Source organism: Pseudophryne corroboree, chromosome 4, assembly GCF_028390025.1.
Source record: "Pseudophryne corroboree isolate aPseCor3 chromosome 4, aPseCor3.hap2, whole genome shotgun sequence".
In the NCBI taxonomy this organism is placed as follows: domain Eukaryota; kingdom Metazoa; phylum Chordata; class Amphibia; order Anura; family Myobatrachidae; genus Pseudophryne; species Pseudophryne corroboree.
The window spans coordinates 155,703,668-155,727,791 of record NC_086447.1 but is presented as its reverse complement, the minus strand read 5'-3'; the positions used below and the strand labels follow the sequence as shown (position 1 = coordinate 155,727,791).

The following is a 24,124-nucleotide window of genomic DNA, read 5'->3' as shown; positions in this document are numbered from 1 at the left end:
CAATTTATACAGCAGCTATAGGGGTCATTCCGAGTTGATCGCTCGCTGACGTTTTTCGCAGCGCAGCAATCAGGTTACTAATGCGCATGTGTATGCACCGCAATGTACACACGCGGCATACGGGTACAAAGCGGATCGTAGCTGGGCGATGGATTTAACGAAGAATCCATTCGCACAGCCGATCGCAAGGAGATTGACGGAAAGAGGGTGTGTTTGGAAAAACGCAGAAGTGTCCAAGCGTTTGCAGGGTGGGTGTCTGACGTAAATTCTGGGACCAAAAAGACTGAAGTGATCGTAATGGCTGAGTAAGTTCAGAGCTACTCAGCAATTGCAAAAAACTTTTGTCCCGCTCGGCTGCACACGCGTTCGTACACTTGCAAAGCGAAAATACACTCCCCTGTGGGCGGCGACTATGCGTTTCCACGGCTGCAAAAAGTAGCTAGCGAGCGATCAACTTGGCATGACCCCCTTACTGGCTTATAAACAATAATAAAACCCATAAGATTAAACAGTGGAAAGTTTATGATTTAGTTATATAGTGATAATGATTTATTTATATAGTGCTAGTATTTTCCTTTGTGCTTTGCAAAATATCTCATCAAAAAAATTTGTTAAAGAACTGATTGCAGACGTTGTGGCAAATTCATTTGCATTTAAACAATCCAATCACCCAACATGGGCCCTCATTCCGAGTTGTTCGCTCGGTAATTTTCTTCGCAACGCAGCGATTTTCCGCTAATTGCGCATGCGCAATGTTCGCACTGCGACTGCGCCAGGTAAATTTGCTAAGAAGTTTGGTATTTATCTCACGGCATTACGAGGTTTTTTCTTCGTTCTGGTGATCGTAGTGTGATTGACAGGAAGTGGGTGTTACTGGGCGGAAACTGGCCGTTTTATGGGTGTGTGTGAAAAAACGCTGCCGTTTCTGGGAAAAACGCGGGAGTGGCTGGAGAAACGGGGGAGTGTCTGGGCGAACGCTGGGTGTGTTTGTGACGTCAAACCAGGAACGAAACTGACTGAACTGATCGCACTGGAAGAGTAAGTATCGAGCTACTCAGAAACTGCAAAGAAATTTCTATTCGCAATTTAGAGAATCTTTCGTTCGCAATTTTGCTAAGCTAAGATTCACTCTCAGTAGGCGGCGGCTTAGCGTGTGCAATGCTGCTAAAAGCAGCTTGCGAGCGAACAACTCGGAATGAGGGCCATGAAGTCTTGTTTCTGCACTTCAGTGCAAACCTATTCATTTTTGTTATCCACATCTTACAAGGAACGTCGCCAGTCTTTCCAGCTACTTCCATCTGTCTGTGCAAACGTATGCACAACAGAGGTGCTGACACCTTGGTTCCGACACCTACACCTGAAAACCCAAATGTATTTTTGCAAAAGTAGGCACATATTATAGAAGAGTACCTGCGCTGTACACTTTCACAGTTCCTAAAGGAGTTTTAATATGAGTGTGTATCAGGCAGGAATCCTAGATAGAGGGATTAGTCTTGAAAAACAAGAATGCTGTGTGTACAGTCAGCAGAACTGGGCTAATAAGGACACCGAAATGATTGGTAAGACTCTCAAATGTTTTCTCGAGGGAGAAAGTTGGAACGTTAGAAAACTTACGAAAGGAGGGGGGCCCTAGATTGCACACCATAATTAAGTAATGAGGTGCTACTCTGCTTGAGACTTGATACAGTATACAAGGGGAAAAAAGATGCAGGTGCACTATCTCACACAAGCTCAACCTGTAATAACCAGAGGAATTTAGCATAATCCTGGCCAGGGATATGAGCTTACCCACCGCGCCAAGGTAGCCTCTCATTGGGTAAGTCCCAGAACCGGATTAAGGGGGGGGGGGCCTCCGGGGGTAAGTACCCCGGGCCCCCCTGTCTGAAAGGACCCCCAGCCACCCACCAGATCGGATCTCTAATCCGATCCGCTGCACTGCGCTCCCCTCCCCACTGACAGCCCAGCGGTCATGCTCAGAGCCGCTGACGCTGCAGAGCTGGCTGGGCTTCTTGCTGAGTGACGGCTCAGCCGCCCAATAGGATGGTAAGCTGCAGCCTGCGGCTCAGTGACTGGCTGAGCACGCAGGCTGCAGAGAAGAAGGAAGCTCCCTGGAAGTGTGCAGTGGACTGTGGGTGTGTGCTGGCCGGGTGGAGACTGGAGAGACAGAGCGGAACCTTCAGGCACTCACTGCCCTATTAGTAAGGTTTTATTGATTTTTTTATCCTTAGGTATACATTCAATTTGTGTATGTATGTATATATATATATATATATACACACATATATATATATATATACATATACACATACACACTGTATATGTATGTATATACATTTTTTGTATTTTTTTATGGGACCTGGTCGGGATCCTGGCAGTCAAAATACCGACACCGGAATCCCGACACTTCTCAGAATCCCGACCAACGGAATCCCGAATGACTGCAGGCCCATCGGAGAGGTAAGCCACAAGGGTGGAGGTTAGGTTTAAGCTGCAGGGGGAGGGTTAGGGTTAGACTGTGGGGAGGGGGGTTAGGTTTAGGCACCCCTGGGAATGGTTATGGTTAGGCTGCGGTGGGGAAGGGGGGGGGGGGATTTAGGTTCAGGCTGCGGGAAAGGGGATTAGGGTTAGGCACCTCCCGGTAGGGTTAGGCTGCGGGGGTGTGGGAGGGTTAGGTTTAGGCTGCTGTGAAAAGTGAGGGTTAGGGGGAAATTAGGGAAAGGAAAGTATACTTACCTTGCTCCTGTTGGGATTCTCACCATCGGGATGCCGCAGTCGGTATTCTGACCGCCGGCATATAAGACCCAATCCGTGTGTGTGTGTGTGTGTGTGTGTGTGTGTGTGTGTGTGTGTGTGTGTGTGTGTGTGTGTGTGCATACCTCCCAACTGTCCCGATTTTGGCAGGACAGTCCCGTTTTTCACGGTCTGTTCCACTGTCCCACCCACAGGTCGCAGTGTCCCGCGAGTGGGGGGCAGTTGGGAGATCCCTACCTGTCACTCGCTGCTCTGAGGAGAGCAGCGGTGAATAGACGCTGTGCGCATGCACACAGCGTCTATTCCTGGCAGAGAGGGACAGGGGGCATGGCCAGCAGCTCTCACAGCGCTGTCCATGCCCTCATAATGCCGAAAATGGGGGCGTGGCTTGCGATTGCCGCACTTGCCGTGAGGCTACGCCCCCTAGTTACGGTGCGCGCTGATGTCCCTCCTTAGATGCCAGCAAAGTTGTGAGGTATGGTGTGTGTGTGTATATATTTAGTTTTAGACCTCAGGGCCCCCCGTCTTAAGTACCCCGGGCCCCCCAATGTCTTAATCCAGCTCTGGTAAATCCCTAACACTAACTATAGGGGTTCAGGTCCGGGGGGCAGAAAACATGTAATAAATGTGAAAGGGAACATTCTTGTAAACTGAAAGGTGGGTAACGAGAGAGGAAGATAGGGGTATGTTAGAGGGGTCAAATTTAACAAATGGGAATAGTTAGCTGAGGACATTAGTGTAGACGGCTTTATATGCTGAAGATTTTATTTGTAGCAGATTTTATCCCACACAGGCAATCCTTTTGCAAGGACTTACAATATTTATCAGCACTTAGCATCCTTGTGAGGAAATTGAATCTACAGTAATGCTGCATTCAGGAGGAATTGTAGATATGACAGCAGGGACGTACGTTCATACCAGGTGCCCGGAGGCGAAATAGATGGTGGTGCCCTCCCCCTCCCTTGTAGCTCTGGCTTGCACATGAGCTGATGTCTATCAAGGCCGGGTTAAGGACCTTATTCAGTAAGGATTGCAAATTCTGCTTTTTAGCAGAATTTGCAATCCTTTGACACTCATGCTGGGGGCTGTCCATCGCAGAGCAAGGCTGGCAAGCATGCCGACCGCCGCCTCCTATCTGCGATTGCACACTAATTGTGATCGCGCCGGAGGGCCGCCGCCGTCTTTTTGATCGGAGATGCTGCATGTGATGTCACGCAGCTGTCCCAATAACGCCCACATCACGCCCCCATATGCGCCGCCACGCCTCCGTTTTCCTGCCGCCACCCCCATAATGCTCCATCTCCGCCTTGGAAAAGGAGCGTTGCCACTCCCCTCCTGCCCTGCGAACGCCTCTGCCTGTCAATCAATCATAGTTACTGTTGGGCCCTGCACATGCACCCACGGGGCGAACGCAAAAATTACGATTGGATTGTGATTTGCAATCAAACATGAATTAGCCCCTACGACCTTTACAGGCCCTAAGCACTTAAGATTTTGGTGCCTTCATACATATCTAATTCAAAATATAAACTAGAATAAACTAAAATAAAATTGTATTTTTCAAAATGAAACAAATGGTTATTTTTCTATACTTTCACTTTGTTTATATTTGAAAAGTTTTCTCCTACTTCTTATAATTTCATTTAGTCTTTATCAGATCCTCAAAACTAATCTTATGTAACATATCTGCTTGTATACTTACATACCCCAGCTCTGGCCAGTCCACTTCTGTTTCTCTAACCCCATTCTGACTATCCAGCCCCACAATGGCCCTCATTCCGAGTTGATCGCTCGCTAGCTACTTTTTGCAGCCGTGGAACGCATAGTCGCCGCCCACTGGGGAGTGTATTTTCGCGTGTGCAGCCGAGCGAGACGAAAAAGTTTTTTACAGTTTCTGAGTAGCTCTGGACTTACTCAGCCGCTGCGATCACTTCAGTCTTTTTGGTCCCGGAATTGACGCCAGACACCCGCCCAGCACTCCCTGAAAACGGTCAGTTGCCACCCACAAACGCCCTCTTCCTGTCTGTCTCCTTGCAATTGGCTGTGCGAATGGATTCTTCATTAAATCCATTGCCCAGCAACGATCCGCTTTGTACCCGTACGATGCACGTGCGCATTGCGGTGCATACACATGCGGAGTATTAACCTGTTCGCTGCGCTGTGAAAAACGGCAGCAAGTGATCAACTCGGAATGACCCCCACTGTTTCTACAGCTACAGCCATCCCCCCGCAGTGTCTCTCTTCTGGCTGCTCCACTTTGCACTGCATCTCCACTGCCTTTTAGCGGTGCAGGGTGACATCATGACATCACATGTCATGTAGCAAAAAAAACTAAAAAACTTTATTTCACCAGCAGCCGGCATTGCTCGAAGATCAAGCGACAGGAGCTCCTTGGACCCCAAAAACAGATCAAGCTATAACAACTTTTACATAGAGATGTGCACTTGAAATTTTTCGGGTTTTGTGTTTTGGTTTTGGGTTCGACCGCGTTTTGGCAAAACCTCACCGAATTTTTTTTGTCGGATTCGGGTGTGTTTTGGATTCGGGTGTTTTTTTCAAAAAACACTAAAAAACAGCTTAAATCATAGAATTTGGGGGTCATTTTGATCCCAAAGTATTATTAACCTCAAAAACCATAATTTCCACTCATTTTCAGTCTATTCTGAACACCTCACACCTCACAATATTATTTTTAGTCCTAAAATTTGCACGGAGGTCGCTGGATGACTAAGCTAAGCGACCCTAGTGGCCGACACAAACACCTGGCCCATCTAGGAGTGGCACTGCAGTGTCACGCAGGATGGCCCTTCCAAAAAACACTCCCCAAACAGCACATGACGCAAAGAAGAAAAAAAGAGGCGCAATGAGGTAGCTGTGTGAGTAAGATAAGCGACCCTAGTGGCCGACACAAACACCTGGCCCATCTAGGAGTGGCACTGCAGTGTCACGCAGGATGGCCCTTCCAAAAAACACTCCCCAAACAGCACATGACGCAAAGAAGAAAAAAAGAGGCGCAATGAGGTAGCTGTGTGAGTAAGATAAGCGACCCTAGTGGCCGACACAAACACCTGGCCCATCTAGGAGTGGCACTGCAGTGTCACGCAGGATGGCCCTTCCAAAAAACACTCCCCAAACAGCACATGACGCAAAGAAGAAAAAAAGAGGCGCAATGAGGTAGCTGTGTGAGTAAGATAAGCGACCCTAGTGGCCGACACAAACACCTGGCCCATCTAGGAGTGGCACTGCAGTGTCACGCAGGATGGCCCTTCCAAAAAACACTCCCCAAACAGCACATGATGCAAAGAAGAAAAAAAGAGGCGCAATGAGGTAGCTGTGTGAGTAAGATAAGCGACCCTAGTGGCCGACACAAACACCTGGCCCATCTAGGAGTGGCACTGCAGTGTCACGCAGGATGGCCCTTCCAAAAAACATTCCCCAAACATCACATGACGCAAAGAAGAAAAAAAGAGGCGCAATGAGGTAGCTGTGTGAGTAAGATAAGCGACCCTAGTGGCCGACACAAACACCTGGCCCATCTAGGAGTGGCACTGCAGTGTCACGCAGGATGGCCCTTCCAAAAAACACTCCCCAAACAGCACATGACGCAAAAAAGAAAAAAAGAGGTGCAATGAGGTAGCTGTGTGAGTTAGATAAGCGACCCTAGTGGCCGACACAAACACCTGGCCCATCTAGGAGTGGCACTGCAGTGTCACGCAGGATGGCCCTTCCAAAAAACACTCCCCAAACAGCACATGACGCAAAGAAGAAAAAAAGAGGCGCAATGAGGTAGCTGTGTGAGTAAGATAAGCGACCCTAGTGGCCGACACAAACACCTGGCCCATCTAGGAGTGGCACTGCAGTGTCACGCAGGATGGCCCTTCCAAAAAACACTCCCCAAACAGCACATGACGCAAAGAAAAATGAAAGAAAAAAGAGGTGCAAGATGGAATTGTCCTTGGGCCCTCCCACCAACCCTTATGTTGTATAAACAGGACATGCACACTTTAACCAACCCATCATTTCAGTGACAGGGTCTGCCACACGACTGTGACTGAAATGACGGGTTGGTTTGGACCCCCACCGAAAAAGAAGCAATTAATCTCTCCTTGCACAAACTGGCTCTACAGAGGCAAGATGTCCACCTCATCATCATCCTCCGATATATCACCGTGTACATCCCGCTCCTCACAGATTATCAATTCGTCCCCACTGGAATCCACCATCTCAGCTCCCTGTGTACTTTGTGGAGGCAATTGCTGCTGGTCAATGTCTCCACGGAGGAATTGATTATAATTCATTTTAATGAACATCATCTTCTCCACATTTTCTGGAAGTAACCTTGTATGCCGATTGCTGACAAGGTGAGCGGCGGCACTAAACACTCTTTCGGAGTACACACTTGTGGGAGGGCAACTTAGGTAGAATAAAGCCAGTTTGTGCAAGGGCCTCCAAATTGCCTCTTTTTCCTGCCAGTATAAGTACGGACTGTCTGACGTGCCTACTTGGATGCGGTCACTCATATAATCCTCCACCATTCTTTCAATGGGGAGAGAATCATATGCAGTGACAGTAGACGACATGTCCGTAATCAATGTCAGGTCCTTCAGTCCGGACCAGATGTCAGCATCAGCAGTCGCTCTAGACTGCCCTGCATCACCGCCAGCGGGTGGGCTCGGAATTCTGAGCCTTTTCCTCGCACCCCCAGTTGCGGGAGAATGTGAAGGAGGAGATGTTGACAGGTCGCGTTCCGCTTGACTTGACAATTTTGTCACCAGCAGGTCTTTGAACCCCAGCAGACTTGTGTCTGCCGGAAAGAGAGATCCAAGGTAGGTTTTAAATCTAGGATCGAGCACGGTGGCCAAAATGTAGTGCTCTGATTTCAACAGATTGACCACCCGTGAATCCTTGTTAAGCGAATTAAGGGCTCCATCCACAAGTCCCACATGCCTAGCGGAATCGCTCCCTTTTAGCTCCTCCTTCAATGCCTCCAGCTTCTTCTGCAAAAGCCTGATGAGGGGAATGACCTGACTCAGGCTGACAGTGTCTGAACTGACTTCACGTGTGGCAAGTTCAAAAGGTTGCAGAACCTTGCACAACGTTGAAATCATTCTCCACTGCGCTTGAGACAGGTACATTCCACCTCCTATATCGTGCTCAATTGTATAGGCTTGAATGGCCTTTTGCTGCTCCTCCAACCTCTGAAGCATATAGAGGGTTGAATTCCACCTCGTTACCACTTCTTGCTTCAGATGATGGCAGGGCAGGTTCAGGCGTTTTTGGTGGTGCTCCAGTCTTCTGTACGTGGTGCCTGTACGCCGAAAGTGTCCCGCAATTCTTCTGGCCACCGACAGCATCTCTTGCACGCCCCTGTCGTTTTTTAAATAATTCTGCACCACCAAATTCAAGGTATGTGCAAAACATGGGACGTGCTGGAATTTGCTCATATTTAATGCACACACAATATTGCTGGCGTTGTCCGATGCCACAAATCCACAGGAGAGTCCAATTGGGGTAAGCCATTCCGCGATGATCTTCCTCAGTTGCCGTAAGAGGTTTTCATCTGTGTGCGTATTCTGGAAACCGGTGATACAAAGCGTAGCCTGCCTAGGAAAGAGTTGGCGTTTGCGAGATGCTGCTACTGGTGCCGCCGCTGCTGTTCTTGCGGCGGGAGTCCATACATCTACCCAGTGGGCTGTCACAGTCATATAGTCCTGACCCTGCCCTGCTCCACTTGTCCACATGTCCGTGGTTAAGTGGACATTGGGTACAACTGCATTTTTTAGGACACTGGTGAGTCTTTTTCTGACGTCCGTGTACATTCTCGGTATCGCCTGCCTAGAGAAGTGGAACCTAGATGGAATTTGGTAACGGGGGCACACTACCTCAAGAAATTGTCTAGTTCCCTGTGAACTAACGGCGGATACCGGACGCACGTCTAACACCAACATAGTTGTCAAGGCCTCAGTTATCCGCTTTGCAACAGGATGACTGCTGTGATATTTCATCTTCCTCGCAAAGGACTGTTGGACAGTCAATTGCTTGGTGGAAGTAGTAAAAGTGGGCTTACGACTTCCCCTCTGGGATGACCATCGACTCCCAGCAGCAACAACAGCAGCGCCAGCAGCAGTAGGCGTTACACGCAAGGATGCATCGGAGGAATCCCAGGCAGGAGAGGACTCGTCAGAATTGCCAGTGACATGGCCTGCAGGACTATTGGCATTCCTGGGGAAGGAGGAAATTGACACTGAGGGAGTTGGTGGGGTGGTTTGCGTGAGCTTGGTTACAAGAGGAAGGGATTTACTGGTCAGTGGACTGCTTCCGCTGTCGCCCAAAGTTTTTGAACTTGTCACTGACTTATTATGAATGCGCTGCAGGTGACGTATAAGGGAGGATGTTCCGAGGTGGTTAACGTCCTTACCCCTACTTATTACAGCTTGACAAAGGCAACACACGGCTTGACAAATGTTGTCCGCATTTCTGGTGAAATACTTCCACACCGAAGAGCTGATTTTTTTGGTATTTTCACCAGGCATGTCAACGGCCCTATTCCTCCCACGGACAACAGGTGTCTCCCCGGGTGCCTGACTTAAACAAACCACCTCACCATCAGAATCCTCCTTGTCAATTTCCTCCCCAGCGCCAGCAACACCCATATCCTCCTCATCCTGGTGTACTTCAACACTGACATCTTCAATCTGACTATCAGGAACTGGACTGCGGGTGCTCCTTCCAGCACTTGCAGGGGGCGTGCAAATGGTGGAAGGCGCATGCTCTTCACGTCCAGTGTTGGGAAGGTCAGGCATCGCAACCGACACAATTGGACTCTCCTTGTGGATTTGGGATTTCGAAGAACGCACAGTTCTTTGCGGTGCTTTTGCCAGCTTGAGTCTTTTCATTTTTCTAGCGAGAGGCTGAGTGCTTCCATCCTCATGTAAAGCTGAACCACTAGCCATGAACATAGGCCAGGGCCTCAGCCGTTCCTTGCCACTCCGTGTGGTAAATGGCATATTGGCAAGTTTACGCTTCTCCTCCGACAATTTTATTTTAGATTTTGGAGTCCTTTTTTTACTGATATTTGGTGTTTTGGATTTTACATGCTCTGTACTATGACATTGGGCATCGGCCTTGGCAGACGACGTTGCTGGCATTTCATCGTCTCGGCCATGACTAGTGGCAGCAGCTTCAGCACGAGGTGGAAGTGGATCTTGATCTTTCCCTAATTTTGGAACCTCAACATTTTTGTTCTCCATATTTTAATAGGCACAACTAAAAGGCACCTCAGGTAAACAATGGAGATGGATGGATACTAGTATACTTATGGATGGACCAGTGACTGCCGACATAGAGGTAGCTACAGCTGTGGACTACCGTACTGTGTCTGCTGCTAATATAGACTGGATGATAATGAGATGAAATCAATATATATATATATATAATATCACTAGTACTGCAGCCGGACAGGTATGTATATTTATTATGTAATGACTAATGACGGACCTGCTGGACACTGTCAGCTCAGCAGCACCGCAGACTGCTACAGTAAGCTACTATAGTAGTATGTATCAAGAAGAAAGAGAAAAAAAAAACCACGGGTAGGTGGTATACAATTATGGATGGACCAGCGACTGCCGACACAGAGGTAGCTACAGCCGTGGACTACCGTACTGTGTCTGCTGCTAATATAGACTGGATGATAATGAGATGAAATTAATATATATATATATATATATATATAATATCACTAGTACTGCAGCCGGACAGGTATATATATTTATTATGTAATGACTGATGACGGACCTGCTGGACACTGTCAGCTCAGCAGCACCGCAGACTGCTACAGTAAGCTACTATAGTAGTATGTATCAAGAAGAAAGAGAAAAAAAAAACCACGGGTAGGTGGTATACAATTATGGATGGACCAGCGACTGCCGACACAGAGGTAGCTACAGCCGTGGACTACCGTACTGTGTCTGCTGCTAATATAGACTGGATGATAATGAGATGAAATTAATATATATATATATATATATATATATAATATCACTAGTACTGCAGCCGGACAGGTATATATATTTATTATGTAATGACTGATGACGGACCTGCTGGACACTGTCAGCTCAGCAGCACCGCAGACTGCTACAGTAAGCTACTATAGTAGTATGTATCAAGAAGAAAGAGAAAAAAAAAACCACGGGTAGGTGGTATACAATTATGGATGGACCAGCGACTGCCGACACAGAGGTAGCTACAGCCGTGGACTACCGTACTGTGTCTGCTGCTAATATAGACTGGATGATAATGAGATGAAATTAATATATATATATATATATATATATATAATATCACTAGTACTGCAGCCGGACAGGTATATATATTTATTATGTAATGACTGATGACGGACCTGCTGGACACTGTCAGCTCAGCAGCACCGCAGACTGCTACAGTAAGCTACTATAGTAGTATGTATCAAGAAGAAAGAGAAAAAAAAACCCACGGGTAGGTGGTATACAATTATGGATGGACCAGCGACTGCCGACACAGAGGTAGCTACAGCCGTGGACTACCGTACTGTGTCTGCTGCTAATATAGACTGGATGATAATGAGATGAAATTAATATATATATATATATATATATATAATATCACTAGTACTGCAGCCGGACAGGTATATATATTTATTATGTAATGACTGATGACGGACCTGCTGGACACTGTCAGCTCAGCAGCACCACAGACTGCTACAGTAATCTACTATAGTAGTATGTATCAAGAAGAAAGAGAAAAAAAAAAACTACGGGTAGGTGGTATACAATTATGGATGGACCAGCGACTGCCGACACAGAGGTAGCTACAGCCGTGGACTACCGTACTGTGTCTGCTGCTAATATAGACTGGATGATAATGAGATGAAATTAATATATATATATATATAATATCACTAGTACTGCAGCCGGACAGGTATATATATTTATTATGTAATGACTGATGACGGACCTGCTGGACACTGTCAGCTCAGCAGCACCGCAGACTGCTACAGTAAGCTACTATAGTAGTATGTATCAAGAAGAAAGAGAAAAAAAAACCACGGGTAGGTGGTATACAATTATGGATGGACCAGCGACTGCCGACACAGAGATAGCTACAGCCGTGGACTACCGTACTGTGTCTGCTGCTAATATAGACTGGATGATAATGAGATGAAATCAATATATATATATATATATATAATATCACTAGTACTGCAGCTGGACAGGTATATATATTTATTATGTAATGACTGATGACGGACCTGCTGGACACTGTCAGCTCAGCAGCACCGCAGACTGCTACAGTAAGCTACTATAGTAGTATGTATCAAGAAGAAAGAGAAAAAAAAAAACCACGGGTAGGTGGTATACAATTATGGATGGACCAGCGACTGCCGACACAGAGGTAGCTACAGCCGTGGACTACCGTACTGTGTCTGCTGCTAATATAGACTGGATGATAATGAGATGAAATTAATATATATATATATATATAATATCACTAGTACTGCAGCCGGACAGGTATATATATTTATTATGTAATGACTGATGACGGACCTGCTGGACACTGTCAGCTCAGCAGCACCGCAGACTGCTACAGTAAGCTACTATAGTAGTATGTATCAAGAAGAAAAAAAAAAAAAAAAACACGGGTAGGTGCGGTATACATATACAATTATATATATATTATATACAATTATATATATATATATATTAAACTGGTGGTGATTAATTAAACTGGTGGTCAGGTCACTGGTCACACTATCAGCAACTTGCAAGTAGTACTCCTAAGCAGACAATCACAATATATACTGGTGGTCAGTGTGGTCACAATGGCAGTGTGGCACTCTGGCAGCAGAGTGCCAGCAAAAGTGTGCACTGTACGTTAAAATATGTACTCCTGCTCTGAGACTCTAACTGCTCCCCACTGTCAGTGTCTCCCCCACAAGTCAGATATACAGTCACACTATCTATCACTTCAGCAAGTAGTAGTACTCCTCCTAATGCTCCCCAAAATTACTAAAGTAAATAATACTGTGTCTCTCTCTACTCTAGTCTCACTCTCTATAAACGGAGAGGACGCCAGCCACGTCCTCTCCCTATCAATCTCAATGCACGTGTGAAAATGGCGGCGACGCACGGCTCCTTATATAGAATCCGAGTCTCGCGATAGAATCCGAGCCTCGCGAGAATCCGACAGCGGGATGATGACGTTCGGGCGCGCTCGGGTTAACCGAGCAAGGCGGGAAGATCCGAGTCGCTCGGCCCCGTGTAAAAAAAAATGAAGTTCGGGCGGGTTCGGATTCCGAGGAACCGAACCCGCTCATCCTTTTACACCACTGCAGTGATCAGCATGACGCAGGCAGCACTTATGTATGAATTTATTTGTGAGCCCCTCCAATACAGCTTTGGTCCTCTGTCACTAGGTTTGCGCATCGGTGCCCCCCCCTAGATGCCCAGAGGCCAATATCCCCATCAGGGGTGCAGAAAGCTATGCTAGGCCCCAGTAATGAGGGGGCATGACCTAATGTGGGGCATGGACATGCCCCATAAAAGTAATAGAATATAACAAATTAATAATTGTGGGGCTTCAAAACAGCCACGCATGCTCCGCAGGGCTTGCAATTCCAATGCGGGAGAGCAGGAGGGGGTGTGGGGGAGGACACCCTCTTCCTACCTTGCTTGCGGGAAGTAGGTCCCTTCTCCCCGGCTGGCACTATCTTCCCAGTGATAATTGGGAAGATGGATTATGTGCACTAGAGAGCAAAGACTTTGCTTCAATGTGCAGGTGCCATCTTCCTAAAGATATCACTGGGAAGATGTTGATGGCCTTAAGTATAGGTATACAGGAGTGTGTGGGTGGGGTGGGTGGGGGGGTAGCAGGCCAGGGCCTCTGCCAAACCCTTCCAGCAACCCAGGCCCGGGAACTTAGGACCTGCTCCCACCGTGCCTCCGTGCCACTGGTCTCTATTGTCTCCAGGGTTTATGATACTGAGGCATACTGTATGAGGTCCAGTGAGGACAGTGTTAAAGTATGTTATGTGTAAAGGTATACTGTACATACATACATGACCCAGGGGAAAATGTATCATACCTTCTAAAGATTATAGCTAGCTAGAATATGATTAGTTGCTATAGGCAACATCTCCGCTTGGCCTACTTTGGTTTCAAACTGTACATTAGCCTTTCAAGGCTTTGATGCCTTCCCCCATTGCTATTTTATAGTGTTGTTGTGAATAACTGACCCTCTAAATCAGTAGCCATGGTAACAATGAGTGGACAGCATTGTGCTTCCAGGGACACAGATGTTAGTAAGGAAAGGCAGGTACTGTCAGATGGCAGCGTTTTTCTGAACTTTTAACAGCTAATTTTAGTCCACTGAAGAGATACACCACTAGGTTGTAGTACCCAGCTAATTAATTGATCTTTAGGTAATATACAGAATCTTGACAACAGATAAAGCGAGCTTAGAGTAAGGAGAGTGCTGTATAATGCAACAAACTAAGGTAGTCGTGTCTTCCTTCTAAATACTTGGAATATAAGCATGCCATTAATACAGTTGGAAATGGAAGCTTGTATTTGGTCTGGAATGGATAATAAATAACTAGAGTAAAAAAACAAACAAACAGATATTATACTAATAATAATAATAATAATAATAACAATAATAATAATAATAATAATAATAATAATAATTTTATTTATATAGTGCTCTTTCTCCAATAGGACTCAAGGCGCTTACCAGATAAAATGAACATAAACAAAGAAGTGCAGAAAAGTTTTTCATAAAATGTAGAGAACATGGAGAGACTAAAGGGACATTAGTGAAATGTTGAGTAAAGAGGAAAGTCTTGAGTCTATTTTTGAAGGATAGTTGGGGCCTCTCGCACTGTGCGGGGACGTGAGTTCCAGAGAGCCAGTGCCGCATGGCTAAAAGCTCAACCCCCAGATGAGTTACAGGAGATTTTAGGTACTTCTAAAAGTCCTTTATCTACAGATTGCAGTAATCGAGTGGGGCAGTATGGAATCAGAAGCTGCTTCAGGTACCTTCAGCGGTGCAAGTGGGCGGGTACAGGTGGGTATGGCGTACCCTTAAGAATTTAGCCGTGGGTACACCAGACCCACCGCCGCCAGGCCGCCGCTCTCTCCCTCCGCTGCTGCTCACACCATGCTGATGCTAGGGGAGGAGAGCTCAGCGTGCGCCTCTCCTGCCCCTCAGTGTCTACCTTCAATTCAGCGCCGGCCCATGAGCCAATCAGAGCTCGTGGACCGGCAGCCAAGGCTCCTGATTGGCTGCTGGACCACAAGCTTTGATTGGCTCATGGATCGGCACCTAATTGAAGGTAGACACCGTGACCCGCACCACGGCCGGAGACTGAGGGGCAGGAGAGGCGCACGCTGCGCTCTCCTCCCCTCACACACGGAAACAGGTAGTAAGCAGCAGGGGAGAGGGGGGATGTGTACCTGGCACTGGGGGCATATCTGGCATGGCAGGGACATGTGTATCTTGCACTGGGGGCATATCTGGCACTGGGAGCATATCTGGCACTGTGGGGGCATTTCTGTATCTGGCACTGGGGGCATATCTGGCACTGGGGGCATTTCTGTATCTGGCACTGGGGGCTTATCTGGCACTGGGAGCATATCTGGCACTGCGGGGACATGTGTATCTGGCACTAAGGGCACATCTGTATCTGGCATTGGGGGCATATCTGGCACTGGGAGCATATCTGGCACTGTGGGGGCATTTCGGTGTCTGGCACTGGGGGCATATCTGGCACTGGGGGGACGTGTTTCTGGCACTGGGGGCATATCTGGCACTGGGGGCATATCTGGCACTGTGGGGGCATTTCTGTATCTGGCACTGGGGGGCAATGAATATCTGACACAGTGGGGGCATTTGTGTTTCTGGCACTGTGAGGCAATGTATATCTGGCACTCTGGGGTCATTTGTGTATCTGGCACTGTGGGGCAATGTGTATCTGGCACTGTGAGGCAGTGTATATCTGGCACTCTGGGGGCATTTGTGTATCTGGCACTGTGGGGCAATGTGTATCTGGCACTGTGAAGCAATGTATATCTGGCACTCTGGGGGTATTTGTGTATCTGGCACTGTGGGGCAACGTGAATCTGGCACTATTGGGGTCATATATGTATCTGCCCCTCCCCCCATATGTGTACCATGCACCCATTTTCATTGGCCACGCCCCATGTGCCATTTGGCCACACCCATTTTTTGGCATGTGCGCCTTCGGCGCGCGCACACAGTACCTAGAAGAAATGTTTTCTACTTGCACCACTGGGTACCTTGGGACCTGGTCATGTAGTGCTGTGAAAGTCAGTAAGCCAATCTTGAAGATTATTCGCCATCTTACAGGCAGCCAGTGGAGGGAGCAGAGAATGGGTGTTATCTGTCTAGAAATGTGGCTGGTGTGTTTTGTACCAGCTGTTAAGCAATGCAATTCTTTTGCTGGGAGACCAAGGTAGAGGGCATTGCAGTAGTCGAGATGATACAAATACATCTATGCCTTTTGGCAGATCTTCAGAAAGAACAGCCCAGTACGTAACAGCCTTTAATGCTGCTTCCTTAGGCAAACTTCAGGTTGATCATTAAATTCAATTTTCTTGTACTAGATTTGTAAAGATCCATTTAATTTTCCGTTGTTTCCCTAGTAGCCTCTTGAATGTTAGCTCTCATTAACATGGCCCTCCCTGCTTCCGCTACCTCTTATCTCCTCGTTCTCTTGGTAACGTTTCCTTTGTTTTAGCTGTGTCTTCTTATATGTAGTTGGTTTTTCTATTATGTCTTGTATTGATCTTTACCGATTAAATTCTTTTTTGACCCTTATTTATTCGTAGGTGGTTCTGTTTATATTTTGCTTATTGTCTGGGCGCTCCAGAATCTGTGGTTCCTTATAAATAATGATGATGATAAAAGAAAAGACACAATGGGATAAATTAATGAATAAGTGAAATGTTTTGATTGGAAAACATTTATTCCTATACTGATTGGATGGAAACTGATTGAAATGTATGTAATGTATTGTAATCATGAGGCTAAAGACTCTAACAATCCTACATCTGTCCTTTATTGCACATACACTTAACATGACTTGCTGCTACAGTATGTTAGATCAAATAGACGTGTTTGTGCAGCAATGCAATTGTATGTTCTCATACTCCCGAATGTATTTATGTGTCACCAGTGTAAGCTATATCCATAGAGCAAGGTGTTAAAGGCTAACATTGTAATTATGGATTTTGGTCAAGCGGTGAATAAATAAGGTTGAAAGCAGCATTTTGTTTTTTTATTTACACCTAGAAATCTAATAACCAGCTGAAGTAATAAATGCCAGGATATTTCTTTATTCAGGCTGTAGTCTTATTCTTTATTGTCAGAGTTGTACAGGATCTATACAAAGTAATAGTAAAATATGATCTATCAAGGAACCTGTAACTGTAATTAGACAGCTATTTGGAACAACACAGGGCAATAGATCGACAAACTAGATAGAACACAGACTAAGCGGCAATATCCGGAGAACTCACTGACAGGTAAGTGGAGGTGAGTCACAGGGAGGCGATGGCAGTTTAGCACTCAGTGACCTGTACTTATCGAAAGGCAAGCTTGCAAAACCAGAGTCACTGAAAGGTACTAGAAGACAAGAGACAAGGAACACCTGAAACTAGGATCGTGCTAGGGTGTAACATGAGGCAGGAGGACTATTCCCATGAGAGCTTACATGCTGAGATGAGCCTATAAAGATTTAGGGTGATCTGGGGAGAAGAGAAAATCATGGAAGGAGAGAAGAGTGGAGATTTAGGAGGAGGGTTGGTAGCAGTGGTGGACTTGACCTATGAGCTGCAGGGGTTTGCACCGCAGTGCATGCGCCAGTCCTGCCACCTGCAGGATCCATTGCACGGGTGCCAGGACCCGGGGCTCCATGTCTCTTCTCCTCTTCAGGCTGGGGGTAGCGGCAGCCACCCTACTTAAAGTAAGGTGAGGGAGTGAGTTCCTGAGGAGGGTTCAGAGAGGAAAAAACAACAACAAGGGTATAGTGGAGGTAGCAGTCTGTGTAAGAATGGATGGAAGTGAACTGTAGGAAATGAGGTTGGAAATGTAGGCAGAGTGATTATGTGCTTTGTGAGCTGGGGCAGGTGCAAGATTTATAGGGGGTCTGTTCTCAAATGCTGTGACCAGGCCATGAAGATGGAACAATTAACATGTAACTAGCTATAGTGTGCAGTGCATGTAATACTGAAAACAGGGGCAGCAATCATAGTAAGCCGTAGGAAGTGCGCTCAATATTTGTGTGGCCTTTTGGATGTGGATACAATTCCACAAACGAAGTCCCCATTCTGAGAGGCACTGGAGCAAGTCCGGGAGTCTGAGGGAACAGCAGAACAACCTTACACCAGCCATGGACATATATGTATAACTTGGTCTTGTTATACTATATAACAAGGTAGTGAATGTAATAAAGTATTAATAATTTGCACTATAGAGTCTATAGTATAGACTGTGGAGAAAGTCTAAAAACGAATCTTCTGTACAAATATATGTCTCTCAAAAATATACTGTAACGTTAGTAGAAAAGAAAATATTAAACATTCCATATTAAAATCTATATATATAAATGTGAAAGCCCTTACTCACCCATTCACTCACTGACTGACTTACTCATCACTAATTCTCTTACTTCCCGATATGTTAGGAAGCTCAAATGTAACATAGGTATTCTTCAGGTGGGGAATAGGAAAACTATGTAATTAGAATTTTGATAAACCTCCCCTAAGGGAATAAAAAGGGGGTTGACATAATGACGTCATTACCGATGCGTGGCTTGCGTTACGTGAATGATAACGCACAAACGGATAATCGGATCAAAATTTGGATTGCACCTCCACTGTGTAGAATTTAATAAACTACAAAAATAGTCCTGTCACTTTTTACCGTATCTGTTAGGGGTGCTCCTCAGGTAACGCCAAGAACCATGGATTAATATTTACTTACATTAAGAAGTCTCAAATGTACATCTCTATAGATTTACCAAATTTTTAACACTCATTTATATGTACAACCATGAAAATCAGAAACTCCCTTGCGAAGAACTGGTAGAACAGCTAGTATACATATATAATATAACCAGTAGGAGACAGAACTGAGCTTCCTAAGAAAACATTCTCCCACATCATGCTGTGACACCTGTCTCTTCTTGCAGGTGCTCACTGATCTCTCTGGTCTGAAGCATACTTGGCAGGAAAAGCTGTGCCACTGGGCATGCGCAGCAGCTCAGTTCTTTCTAATATACTGTATATTGTGGATGTAGCATTACTAAAATCATTTTACATTGTGGACATAATTTTAACCCTTGGTCAGGAGGGGGTTTCTGGACAACTAAAAACCCTACTTGTGTTTGCCTATAAGGAGGGTGGTAGTAGCATCCTTCCTGGTGGTGTCTAGGCAGACACACCTATTTAGCCATATATTATAAAGGGTTCTGTAAGATTTCCCGACAGTTGGGATCCCGACAGTCAAAATCCCAACATCGAGCGCAGTGTGATCCCTCGCTGCGCTCACCACGCTTTGGGCTCGGTGGCAAGCTTTGCTCGCCACACTATTATATTCCCCCTCGGGTGGCGGTATGGACCACCACCCTAATGGGAATACTGGGCGGTGGTCGGTATTTTGTCTGCCGACATTTTGACTGTTATCGGAATTCCGGTGTCGGTATTTCGACCGCCGGGATCCCGGCTGTTGGGAAATTAACTGCATCCCATTATAAAGCTCAATATACAGCTAAAATCATCATATAAATTACCAGTTAGAAAAACTCTATTTGGCTTTTTATATGAAATATTAATGTTTTCTCATTTTCTATTTTTTGATCTAGTGATAAAAAAAAATATGTTATAAAGATGTTTGCAAAGATCTCAAAAATACATTTTACTCAATAACATTAAAAGGTTCAATATAATTATAAAAGTATGTTAATAACATCTAACAAGTTTCTTCCTCGAGCAGTTTTTTGTATGTGGTTATCCTAATCTTAATTTTCAATAATAATATAAACCAATTTTTTGTTCGCTTTACAGAGCACTATTTGAAGACATGGAAAGTTCACCATCTAAACCATACTCAACCAAGAAAAGAGTTAAAATACATCCCAACACTGTGACGGTTAAATACATGTCCCATTACCCTCAACCTGGGGATGAGGGGTATGAAGACACCAGTGAAGACAATGGTGGTTTTGTGGAGGAAAACCCGAAAAAAAGATTGTTAGCGGACACCAAAAAGAAGGGAAGAACCTTCTTTGGGACTATGGATGCCCGGCCAAAACAGACAGAGGATCCTGATAATGATCTTGCCCAGCAGTTACAAAGTTTTGCAGACAGCTCTATCTTTCAATCTCGGAAAATATGGGCTGTATTGTTTGCATCAGCAATGGCCCATGGGTGTGTAGCACTTATCACCAGATTGGTTTCCGATCGCTCCAAAGTGCCCTCTCTGGAGTTAATATTTATCCGTTCTGTTATGCAAGTTTTGTCTGTGATAATGGTTTGTTACTATAATGAGGCTCCATTTGGGCCTCCAGGTTATAGACTAAGGTTATTCTTCTATGGAGTGTGCAATGTTATTTCCATTACATGTGCCTACACATCCTTCTCTATTGTTCCTCCAAGCAATGGAACCATCATGTGGAGAGCAACCACTACTGTGTTCAGTGCTATACTCGCCTTCTTGTTGCTAGATGAACATATGGCATACATTGACTTGATCACTGTTGTCTGCAGTGTATTTGGTGCATGTTTGGTCATGATTCCAAATATCGTTAATGAAGAGAATTCCTTCCTTGGTGTCTGGAAGGAAGCTTTTGGTTACACTATGACAGTGATGGCTGGACTTACCACGGCACTCTCCATGATAGTCTATAGGTCTATCAAAGAGAAGGTCAGCATGTGGACTGCACTATTTACCTTTGGGTGGACTGGAAGTGTTTGGGGAGCCTGTACTATGTTTGTCCTTCAAGAACCAATCATCCCCCTGGATGGAGAAACCTGGGGCTACCTCCTTGCAATCTGCTTATGTTCTACTGTAGCATTCCTTGGTGTTTATTATGCTCTATACAAGTTCCACCCAGCCTTGGTTAGCACAGTGCAGCATCTGGAGATTGTAGTGGCTATGATCCTGCAACTTCTTGTGTTGCGCATGTTTCCCAGTGTTTATGACATAATAGGTGGGTCATTAATCATGATCAGTGTCTTTGCGTTGGCTGGTTACAAACTCTATTTAGGAAGATTAGGGCGACAAGATTATCAAGAAATACTGGATTCCCCTATTAAATGAGAGCTGATGTCTCATTGTTGATTGTATTGTGTCTGTAACAGTGTTGACTACCACACCAGTAACAGTTGAGGTGACCAAACCCAAGATTCTATTCCAAAGCATGGAACAACTTGACAAAAATATATAAATACATTTTCAAATAAGTTTTAATTTTTTTGTTTGTTTTATATGCAAACCTAGTAATCAAAAATAATTAAAGTTCTTAAAATATGATGGGAATATAATGACTTTACTAAAACAGCTCCACATTTTGCTGGTTACAAATAGTCATGTTTTGGCTAAATGAATGGGAAAATGTATTTATTTACTAGCTGATAAGATTATCAGGAAATCATCATTATTTATTTTTCTTATGGTTGGAATACAGCACTTAAGGTCTATACACACTTAACGATAAAATGAGCGACGTCGCTCATTTTCCCCCTCCCTGAGCGACGTCGCTCATTTTATAGTCAAGTGTGTATGCCGCCAGCGACGACCGATGCGCGGCCCCGTGGGTCGGCAACGATCGTCGCTGTCGGCAGGGCATGCATGCAGGATCTGGACTGTCGTCCACGACCTTCATGCAGGGCTGGCGGAGGCATGACGTCACTGAGCGATATGACCGGTCATATCGCTCAGTGTGTACAGTCGGCCACCAACCGGCCGGCCCGGGAGGGGGCAACAATAGACGACGTCGCTCACAGAGCGACATCGTCTAATGTGTATGGGCCGTTACAGTTTTTTTCTGCAACACTGTGCTGATAAATATAAACATCACATGACTACAGTGTTATTGATAGGTGCCTGCTGAGGTCTTGTGCAATGAATGATCCAAGAGAGCGGAGCTGTGAAAGACACAACTAGATTATTCTCAATGCACTTGTCTATTTTGTGCATATAAGCAAGTAAAAGAAACTGCTTTAGTAAGTTATTTATTTCCACCAAAAGGCAGCAGAAGAATTAATAACAATGATTTTTACATAATCAAGGATTACATGAATTGTATGTAAATGTCTTTTTTAATCTACAAAATGTTAATGTTTTTGAAACCTTATTTTAGTCACATATACAAAACATATTATTGGTGTAATATCTTTCTGGAAACACTGCAATGATGAAATGTTGAAAAACATTTTTATAAGGAAGTGGAAACTTTGTAAGTTGTTGGACCAATGTTACACTTTGCATGCATTTTTAAGTGCCAAAATAGCCCTTTTTTTAAACTGAAAATTGTGATTTTAAAGTGAAGTAATTGCCAGAGGTTACGCAAACTGAAGACTCCACACGTGGTGTCAGCTGATCTGATTGCAGACAGAAATCATTGTTATGTTGTATATACTGGACCTCCTTACTGCAGCGCGCACATGCACCATGAAAGATGTAGGCTTTATACCACTGGTTCTCGATGATCACAAATCAATGTGTATTCCTCGTCTCTGCATTGAGGAGCAGCCTCTGCAAATTAAAAAATAAAAAGTCTGTAAATCTGCTAAAGTAATAATAAACTGTTGTATAAAAGTTCAACCATTTATATAGGCTTGCATTAATATCCCTTTAATCCAGGACACCAATGATTCACACAGGTTCTGACGCTGAATACACCATGGGAATTGCAGGCTTGAATCTAGCCAGCCACTGAACCTGTGTAAATCTTAGGTGTCCTGGATTAATGGGATATTATGGCAAGCCTACATTTGGAACCGCCCCATTGAATTGAATAACATTTCTGCTTTTCCCTTAAAATTCTATTCAGGTTACCTTTATCTTTGATAAGAAAATAATGAGCATAAAGGGACATTGGGACTTTGTTTTTGATCCCTAAATGGGGATACACACTAGGCGATTTTAGCCTAAAAAATAAACAATAACGACATAAATGTCGTTATCATTTATTTTTAGGCTTATATCGTCCAGTGTGTATGGAGGCAATATTGGTGACGGATGAACAATGCGCGCTCCCACACTCTGTTCACCGATCACCAATATTGAGCTGACATGCAGCTCAACCCATCAATGTCGGGCTGAGTTGCATGTTCGGGAATGCCGATAGTGACGTCACTGAACGTTATCGTTGAACAATAACGTTCAATTTGTACACACTATATCGTTGAACTCTAGATCGTTCAACGATAAAGCCGTCCATTGCAGGCAATTCCCCGCCGCCTAGTGTGTACCCGCCTTAAGACCGCCACAATATACCAAAGGAGTTACAAAGAAAAAAACACATAAACCCAATTTTAATATAACGTTTAATTGAAGAAAAAAAAAAGACAAATCATACCATTTGGGCAGTACTTTATTATTTATAAAAATATTTTTGATTTATCTTTTATATATTCTTTGTTGTTCAAAATTGGAAAAAATCTTATTTTCCTCTTTCTTCATCCAACACAGTCCAAATGGGTACCCCACCTTGAAAATCTCAGAGACACAAAACAAAACACCACATTACAAATGAATGACGCAAAATGACTATAACGGGAAATCTTCTGACTTATCATCACTTATTATCAAATCACAAGAGGCCTACAGTCCATGGGAAACACTTGTGACTGGCTGATTGTGAAGTGGTGTCCAGGGGTACTCAAAATTTCGTCACTTTGCATCGGTCATTAGCATAGCCAGATTAAGGTGGGGGTACAGGGGCTACTATACCAGAGGAGGATACTGACCAGGGAAGAGATAGAAGGGCGAGAGAGCTGTACGTGAACCAGGGATCCCAGCTTCTCCTCCTTCCCACCTGAGATATGGGTCTTATCTAACCTGTTATCTAATGAGAGCATTTGGGTCTAGAGAGAGTGACACACACACACACAGTCATCCTGAGTCCTGTCCCAGTGTGTAAGTAGTACAGAGGATGCTCAATTATAGATTTTATTTTTCTACATCTATTTGGAGGTTGTGTAAATTGTCATTGTTCCACTACAAGAAAACTTTCTAAAATAGTTGTCTCTCACTCAGGTGGAGCTATAAACAGTACTCAGGCATTATTAGTTTAAATTTAATATAACCA

The 24,124-nt window shown here is 44.8% G+C and overlaps 1 protein-coding gene across 2 annotated transcripts in view; it reads left to right on the top strand.

Moving 5' to 3' along the window:
- Window positions 1-21,520, top strand: part of SLC35G2 (solute carrier family 35 member G2) — a 90,144-nt gene extending 68,624 nt beyond the window's left edge. For both annotated transcript variants that reach the window (XM_063915507.1, XM_063915508.1), the window contains exon 2: window positions 19,875-21,520. In XM_063915507.1, the coding sequence (XP_063771577.1) occupies window positions 19,891-21,129 (1,239 nt within the window). In that variant the 5' untranslated portion in view covers window positions 19,875-19,890 and the 3' untranslated portion in view covers window positions 21,130-21,520. The remainder of the gene's footprint in view (window positions 1-19,874) is intronic.
- Window positions 21,521-24,124: the final 2,604 nt, after the last annotated feature.